At 58.0% G+C, this 8502-nt stretch overlaps 1 protein-coding gene and 1 long non-coding RNA gene across 47 annotated transcripts in view; both read right to left on the bottom strand.

Annotated features, from left to right (window-relative positions):
- Nucleotides 1-255: 255 nt before the first annotated feature.
- The window catches only part of SCRIB (scribble planar cell polarity protein), a 58871-nt gene continuing 50624 nt past the window's right edge, over nt 256-8502 (bottom strand). For 16 of the 46 annotated variants that reach the window (XM_035102651.3, XM_035102652.3, XM_088676151.1 and 13 more), the window contains 6 exons: nt 5891-6040; nt 5239-5378; nt 5057-5094; nt 4357-4431; nt 3331-3379; nt 256-1840 (listed from right to left, as the gene is read on the bottom strand). In XM_035102651.3, coding sequence (XP_034958542.1) covers nt 1671-1840; nt 3331-3379; nt 4357-4431; nt 5057-5094; nt 5239-5378; nt 5891-6040 — 622 coding nt within the window. In that variant the 3' untranslated portion in view covers nt 256-1670. Of the gene's footprint in view, nt 1841-3209; nt 3244-3330; nt 3380-4356; nt 4432-5056; nt 5095-5238; nt 5379-5890; nt 6041-8502 lie in introns of all 46 variants that reach the window. The other 30 variants (XM_035102665.3, XM_088676156.1, XM_088676162.1 and 27 more) reach the window with 11 other exon arrangements.
- On the bottom strand, nt 7197-7690 carry LOC148684945 (uncharacterized). Its single transcript, XR_015951623.1, has 2 exons — nt 7345-7690; nt 7197-7236 (listed from the first exon to the last, which is right to left on the bottom strand). It is a non-coding gene; the product is annotated as an uncharacterized LOC148684945 (long non-coding RNA).

The raw sequence follows: 8502 nt of genomic DNA, 5'->3' as shown, positions 1-8502 counted from the left end.
CCCAGACTTCCAAAGAAGGAGGCATCCTTCCACAAACCCCCCACTCCTGCTGCCCTCCCCCCCCCTCTGCTTCTCAGGCTATTCCTTTTGTGGTTGGTCAGCGTGAAAACAGGACTCAATGGGATGAGCCTCATGCAGCTGAAGGACTTCCTGCCCTGCCTCCCTGAAGGCCTGAGTCCTTGGAGTGGCCTGCACAACCAGGACAACACAAGGTGAGGGAGGCAAAGGCTCTGCCAGCTCAAGAGAGAAGCATCGTTTCTAAAATGTAAAGTAAACTTTATTGTCCTTGAACCACAAAATAGATTTCTTTGGTTGTACAAATGTCACTAGTTACAGTCTTGATCTCCCTCGGAGTGTTCTGGGAGAGGAGACAGATAGACAGGAGAGACATGCCACAGCCCAGCACCTAGAGAAGTTGTATGTTAGTCACGGAAACCCTGCCTGATCACTTCCCAAATTGCTCATTAAAAGCAAATGCTAAAATTAGATTAAAATCAAAAAGCTCTAACTGCTGCTGTGGAAGCAGCCACTGTGCAGCTAGAGAGAGGCAGGCAGAGGGAAGCCTCCCCTCTCGCCCTCTGGAGACAAACACAGAAGTTCTGTTAAAATGATCCTCTGATTTTGGCATGAGGAGGTTCTGCATCTTGTCCTTTGGCAGAGGCTGCCTGGCAAGTTTGCACACGTGATGAGAGCACATACACACGCCAGCCAGTGCCACCCACTGCTCACCACCACCCAGCAAGGAGTGAGGCCAAGCCACGGCCACGCACAGGCAGTGCCACTCTTCTCTGAAAGGGGCCCGAGAGGCTGGAGCCAGCAGGCAGAGCAAGCAGCAGCCCTGGCCTTTGCTGGAGCACCTCGACACAGACACCAGCCCCACCTGACCCTCAGCCGCCAACCTGTGCCCCAACATCTTTGCCCTACCCTGCACTACCCCCTCCCTGCACCCCAACCACCAAATCCCCCCTTTTACCTGTACCTTCTATCTGCTTCACCCCATCCTAATGAAACTAGCCTGCTCCTACTCTTGCTCCCACGCTGCTCTACGTTTGCTAGCACCAGGCAGCTCCCAAACGTTCCCTCCAACCCTTGCTGAAGAGGCAGAAGTGCCCATTTCCGCCCGTGCCCCCCTCACGGCATGGATGGGCCCCCAGGCTCTACAGAAGGAAAATGGCAGCACTTGGCAATAACCCCCCTCTCCATCCCCATCCTGCACAAAGGTGCTGTCCCTCTGTTGCCCTTTGCCCTGAATCAGGGAGGAGGTAGGACAGTTGGTGCTTCCCAAGTAGCCCCCTTGCTGTTTGGCAAATGTCAGCTGGGGCTAGGCCCTCTGCAAACGATGGTCAGCCTGAAGCAGCTGCAACACCCGGGCACCCTTGCATGCACACGCACACGCACACACCCAATATTTACACGCACACATGCCCTGCATGGGTCCCCCCCCGCCCCCTCACTGCTCTCTTCGGCCCCAGTTAGCTCACAACCTGCCCCTCTGCGTGGGGAGGAGGAGGAGGAAGGAGAGTCACAGCCCACAAGATGCCAGCTGAGGCTCCAGGGAACTTGTTCTGTCCAGGCCCACCTGGGAGCCCTGGGAGCCAGCTGGCCACATCACCACACTGTCCACAGACTTGGCTTGGTGGTGTTTCTAACAGCCCCCAAGGGCAAGTCTACTATGTGGGGACAGCAGCTTCCAGGTTGTGCTGGGTTGGCCGGAGTTTGCGCTTGCTGCTGCTGCTGCAGAGCCCCATCTCTTCCCGAGGGGGAGTTGCACTGGGAATCAAGGGGTCGTGTGCCCCAAGGGGCTCCTGGGCTGCTGCCTGTCCGTCTTGCTCCTGGCTCACTGGAGTGGGGAGAGAGCAGAGGGAAAGAGGTCATGGAGAGCCAAAGGGGTGGCAGAATCTGACCCCAACCCCCTGCCTGGCTTGATTCTGGTCAGGGCTGGAAGTGCCCCGGGCAACCTCTGCCCCCTGCCCCCTTTGGTGGCTGCTTTTGGCACTGCCTGCTGCAGGAGGGTCTGGAGCCCCCAGGCTGGGCCCTTCGACTGCCTGCACTGGCTGTGGCCCTGCAAACGGGGGGGGGGGGGACTGAGAGGCCTCCGCTTTCCAAGCAGTGTCCAGCCAGCTTCAGGTGGGCTGAACTGAGGTGCCCAAAGCCTGCACTGGAAAACGGCAACAGCAAGACCTCAGAAACACACAGACAGACAGACAAACAGGCAGGCAGGCAACCCAAGGCAAGCAGAGATCCTTCCTGCTTCACTGGCGGTGGAGCAGGAGCTTTAGAGCAGTCAGAAGTGGGGGGGATCCAGCAGATCCACCAACTTCCCTGCTGGACCACTTGCAGTGCTCACCCCCTACCCCCCGCCGGTGAAGAATGGGAGCCAGTTGCTCCAAAGCAGCTTCCTGAGACCAGAGGTGGCAACTTGGCCCCAGACTGGGGGTGCCCAGTGGTGCGTGTGCACAACATTCATGACGTCACATCGCTCGTGGCAGCGACTGGGCTGGGGCAGCAGAGCCTGGGTGCCCATGGCCCCATGGAGATGGCACTCTGGCACCCCACCCGCCATGGCGACCAGGCCAAGACCTCTGCTGCAAGTCCTCCACGGCACACTGCCCCCCACCCAGAAGCACATCTGTGGCCGCAGCAGACCCCAACAGAGGCCCCACAGCAGAGGCTCCAGCGCCACTTGCGGTGCCAGGGAGCCTGCAGAGGTAAGGCAGGGGGCAAGGGGCGACGGGCAGAGGCCAACAGCAACACGATGGCCAGGCACCCACAGTAGACATTTTATGGGTGCCCAAACCCTCAGCACCCCCCTGGAGATGGCACCAGTGCCTGAGACCTAGGAGCAACCTCAAGGCTTTTCCACAAAGCACAGCAGCTCCTCCCCTGGCCTTTGCAGGGAGGGAAGCCTTGAGCCTTCAACGCAGTTCCCCCCACCCCCAGTGATGGAGGCAGAAGACCAGCCCCTCTCCTTTGAGAATGCTTCCCCCTCCTGCCTGCCAGACACCTTCAAGCCTTGCCTGGAATTAGGCTTCCAGCATTAGGGTCCCTGAGGGTACCCCTAACTTCCTTTCCAAACCAAAATGGGAGGCTGCTGGGCATGCTCATTGGGCCACTCCCAGCTCCTTAGGCGGGATCTGACACCCCCCCCCCCCCCGCAACTGCATGCTCATCACAGCACTCCATTCCTAGGCAATGCAAGGGCGTCCTACCCACCGCTCCTTGCTGCTCAGTTGACCATTCACTCTAGAAAGGAACAGAAAAAGCAGAGGCCTCAGGAGAGAAGTGCTGGTGGCAGCAACCGAGGCCAGGAGGCTCCAGCTGGGCACTCACCTGAGCTGCTGGCATCGTTGAGTCTGCAGGTGCTTCCGCCATCTGGAGTCTGGAAGGGCAGGGCAGAGCGGGATCAGTCCCTTCCTGCTCCCCGCACCCCCCAGCACCCAGGACATAAAGCATTCCTTGCCCGTTCCCACGTGGTTGGGGGGAGCATGTAGTGGGAGGGGGAGAAAGGGGGTGCAGAGAAGAGCAGGCAGGAGCCCCAGAAACAAGCAAGGGAATTCCAGAGCCAGAGTGCCTGGTGCTAAAGCCCCCTGCCCCCCAGCCAGGCAGAGGGATAGAAAAGCAGGTCCGGCATGAGGTGGGGCCAGGGAGATCCGGCAAGAGATCCCACCAGAGCCCACAGAGCGTGGTTCACATGCTCCCTATCTGTGAGGCCCCCAGACCCTCAAGACACTGCTGGGGGGAGAGGGTCTCCTAAGGGCAGGCCCTGCTGGCCATAGCTGGCTGACAGAGGCTTTCCAAGACAGAGGCCAACTGGTCTCTGGAGCCTCCAAGAAGACGGCTGCAAAGGCAGCGGGGCAAGCAGCCCCTTCACCACCAGTGCTGCAGAGGCAGCCAGATCATGAGCCAGAATGAGCCCAGCAGCCTAAGACCAGTGCCAGAAGGGATCCAGCACAACACCTGCCTGGCTTGGGGGGGGGTGTCCTTGTGACATGGCCTGGAGATGGCAGGGAGGGGGCCAAGAAACCACTACGGGGCAGCCCTGGCCTGCCTGAATGGGGTCTTCAGCAGCCTCTCCCACCACCTCCCCCCTGCACAGCAGGTGCTGCCCCCAGACAGACCTTGGAAGGAGGGGCAGCAGGGTTCCCACGAGGCCTGGGACAGACGGGAGGAGCCCTCAGCTGCCCCCAAAGAGACTCTGCTCTGGGTTGGGGGAAGCCTCCACCCTAAGCCCCGGTGGCCGCCAATGACCCCCAGGACTCTCCCCTCCCCCCACCCAGGCTAGATGGGTGGTGGAGCGTCAGACCCCGACTGCCTGGAGGGGGGGTCCTGGCTGCCCCCACCACATGCAGCTTGTACCTGGATTTCATAAACTGGTTTGGAAGAAGGAATGGCAGCAAATTCCCTGTAGAGAAACTTCTTTTCAGGCACAGACTGGAGGGCCAAAGGAGGAGCAGAAAGAAGAAGGGAAGAGGCAGAAAGAGAAAGGGGGAAAGAGGATGAACAAGCATGTGGGGAAGCAGAAGGGAGAGAGGGGGGGGGCTCCAGGAGGGGCAGGCGGGGCCCTTCCTGCCTTCCTCCTGCTCTTCTTGACAGGCTGCAGGGATGGACTGGGGGGGGGGAGGAATCAAGGGGCTCCCTCATGAAGTTTCCCTGTGGCAGCCATCTTCCCACCTCCTCAAGGGTCACACTCCCTAAAAGATGCCCCCCTGCCCCCACGTGTGGAGCCGGCCCCTCCTGCCCTGGCCAACTTCAGAGTGCACCAGCAATGAGGTCATGCCTGAGGCCCACAGAATGCCTCCCATCCCCAAAAGGGGAGGCTGGCTGTGCTGGTCGGGGCAGGAGCAGAGACTGGGGGGGGGGGAGAGAGGGGTATTGTCCTCCCAGCCAAGATCCTTAGGAGACTCCAGGAGGGAGGGGAGGAGTCAGAGCAAGAGGGAGCACCAGGGATGCCCCCCCCAAGACAGACAGAGGGAACAGTGTGGGAAGCAGGGAAGGAGCGCCCTGGGCCAAGGCCAGACGCACCCCAGCCCCTCCCCTCTGGGTCCCCCCTCCTTACCAGCCTGCCTGGAGAAGTCAGGATTCGGGGGCTGCAGTCTGAAAGAGAGACAGGATTTGGAGAGAAAACAGAGGATGAATTGTGCGGGGAGGGGGGGGGGAGACATCAAACACATGCCTCCCCCCTGAGCCGCTGTGGGTTCCCCTTCTTAAGCCAGACTGCCATGAAAGAAGGTGACCTACCCTCCAGGGGGGTGGGTGAGGGGGTGGGGGCGGGCGAGGGAGACTCCGCCAGCTGCTCCAGGGTGGACCTCTTCTTGCCCTCCTTGGACTTGGCAATCACCATCTGGGCCTTGAGGGCATCCTGCTCCAGGGACTTCATCCTGCCAGGCGGGAGAGGAAGAGAGGTTGGCACACCTGGGGTGGGCTGGAAAGACAGGTGGAACAACAACCGTCACCGGGAGGGGGGGGATTGCAGGCCCTCCTCACCTGGGCAACCGAGGAAGTGCTGAGTGGAGCCGCCCCAAAGGCCAGTGGCAAGGGAGGGAGGAAGGAGGGGTGGAGGAGGAAGCTCACAGTCCCGTCCCCCCCCATTGCTGCAGAGAAGGCAGAAACTTGGTGGGGGGCAGAAGGGCACCCCTTGCCTCCTTCAGCCAGGGCGGAGGCTCTCAGGAGCAGCCATGGGTGCAGATCTGCCCCAGCCTGGTCTCTTGCTTGGCAAACACGCCTGTCCACCACAGGAGGAGCAGAGGAGGCAGAGCAGGGACTCTCCAGTGGCAGCACCAGCCAGGCCTTCAGCACAGGGGTGGCCCAGCTGCCCCTTTGGACCTGGGGGCACCTCTGGGGCTCTGCAGGCCCTGGGGTGTAGGTGGGGTTTTGTGGAAGGTCTGCACACCTGAGGTGGCCCCCTGGCCCCGGGCTCCTTGTGGTGGTAGCAGCAGCAGCAGCAGGGCCCTGCCCCCCCGGTGCCTGCTGGCGGGCCTGGTAGAGCCTCCTGGCCAGATCCTGCTCATACTCTTTCATGCTCTCTTCTAGGGTGGAAGAGCTGAGGAGGAGGAGGAGGAGTAGAAGGGAGGCACCGAAGACGTCCCGACAGGCAGGAAGATGGCAGAGAGAGAGAGAGAAAGAAAAGGAGAGGGAAGGAAAGGTGGGCAGAAGGAAGAGGCAGGTGCCAGCAAGGGGGCGGGGGGCGGACCTCACTTGTCCTGGTCAGTGGGGAAGAGGGCAGCCCCCCCCTGCCCTCCCAGATGGCAGATGAGTGAGTCCCACCAGGTGCATGCAGATGGGTGGAGGGGGGAAGGAGGCAGGGGCCTGCCCTGGAGGGCCCCCCATACACAGCCAGCCAGACTGAGGGAAGAGGACTCCAAATGGAGTGGGCTTCTGAGGGGCACAGTCACACCAGGGGATACTGGCGACAAGGGAGGCGGTCCAGAGCCTCTTCCCAAGGCACCTCCCAGCCTCTCTTGTTCGGTGCCCAGCTGGCATCAGCCACTGGCAGGGGCCACTTTCCTGAGAGAACCAACTCTGCTTTGAGGAGCTGCAGGGGAACGAAGGAGGGGAGGGAAGCCAGTTCAGGGTCTTTATCAGGGGGAGGGGCTGGCTGAGGTCCCCAGAGCCCTGGGGAGATTCGAGCAGACGAGCCAAAGGCCAAGAAGCAGAGGGGGGACTTGAGAGGCGGAAGAAGGGCCCTTGGCCCCAGAGCAACCAACCCCCTCCAGTGCGGACTCGAGCTGGTGGGGCAGCTGTCCCTCTGGGGATGACAGCAGCCACCGCATCTCACCCAGGAGAGCTTTGCTGGGCAGCCTTAGGGTCCCCTGCAGCTCTGCCTGCAAGGAGCTTTGCAGATGAAGCAGCTCCCCTCCCTTCAGACTCGGGGGCTGCAGGCAGAGCAGGGCCAGCAGATCTCTCTTGGGCCCCTTGGGCTCCTTCTGGACTTGAGCAGCCTGAGGATGTGGACAGAACCCTGGGAGGCAAATCAGAGCAGCTGGACGCTCCATCTTGGCTCCTCCGCTTCTCAAATCTCTGGACTGCATGAAATGTTCCATCCTTGGGCAAAGTGCATGGCAGCCTCTCAGGGCTTTTCCTTCTCAGTGCAGAAGCCATGCTGGTTCCATTTCAGCAAGACTCGTCCTTTTCTATCCCTAGCAATTATATCTTTAACAATGCCTTCTGGAGCCAGTTTTTCTGGAAGCAGATGTTAGTTTAACCAGCATGTAATTCATCATATCCTCTCTTGGGAACCTTTTTATAAATAAATAAATAAATAAAAAATCAATTAAAAAAATCTAACAATTGGCTACCTTCCAGGGCTGATCTTAGTGACAAGAGGTTGTTGTTTTTTAAGCTTACCAGCAATTTGACATTTGAGTGCTTTAACAACTCCTGGGTGGGTGCTATCTGGACCCAGTGATCTATCAGTTTTTACTTCATCTTTAAAGTCTAGTACTTTGTCTCTTGTTACCACTATTTTTCTCTGTTCCTCTGACTCCCTGCTCGTGAAAGCTAGAAAAAGTGGGGGAAAGAAACGAATGATTCTGAGACACTTTGACTTAAAATAAAGTGGAGAAGACTGATATTATCATGGACCGAATGTCTTAAGTAATCTTTCTTCCCTTTTTTATGCAACCAGCAGATAGAACATTTCTTTTCCTTTTGTCTTTTATCTTTCCTTTTCCTTTTATCTATGTCTGTTCTTGTTTTTTCTTTTCTTCATCTTCTTTCTTCTTTGGAGTCATATGTTTGGGGACTTCTGGAAGCTAAGGTCCAGGGATTGTGCATTCATGGGGGTGGTAGATGGCTGATGGAGGGTCCTGGGTGGGAGAAGGGGGAACATTGGTCTCCCAGCATGAGAGGCTGGGAGAAGAAAGGAAGGATCCTCAGTGAGAGCTGAGGGTGGGGGGGGGCTGACAATTACCTTTAGGAGAGGACTGTGTAGTTCTTTGTAGTTGTTATCTTACTGTACTGTGTAAAAAATGACATCTGTCCACTTTCAAAATGTTGACTCAGGTTAAGCCCCTTGATCCTTTTCCAATATATTACTGGCAATGTATTTTTAATCTCTGTTGGAAGCCGCCAAGAGTGGCTGGGCAAACCCAGCCAGATGGCTGGGGTACAAATGTTGTTGTTGTTTAGTCGTGTTTGACTCTTCATGACCCCATGGACCAGAGCGTGCCAGGCACTCCTGTTTGGTCAGACTCAAGTTCGTAGCTTCGAGAACACTGTCCAACCATCTCGTCCTCTGTCGTCCCCTTCTCCTAGTGCCCTCAATCTTTCCCAACATCAGGGTCTTTTCCAGGGAGTCTTCTCTTCTCATGAGGTGGCCAAAGTATTGGAGCCTCAGCTTCAGGATCTGTCCTTCCAGACAGCTAAGGCTGATTTCCTTCAGAATGGATAGGTTTGATCTTCTTGCACTTACATCCCTACTGGGAAAACCATAGCTTTAACTATACAGACCTTTGTCGGCAAGGTGATGTCTCTGCTTTTTAAGATGCTGTCTAGGTTTGTCAT

Source organism: Zootoca vivipara, chromosome 8 (assembly GCF_965207765.1).
Source record: "Zootoca vivipara chromosome 8, rZooViv2.hap1.1, whole genome shotgun sequence".
Taxonomy (NCBI): domain Eukaryota; kingdom Metazoa; phylum Chordata; class Lepidosauria; order Squamata; family Lacertidae; genus Zootoca; species Zootoca vivipara.
This window is presented reverse-complemented; position numbering and strand designations above follow the sequence as displayed.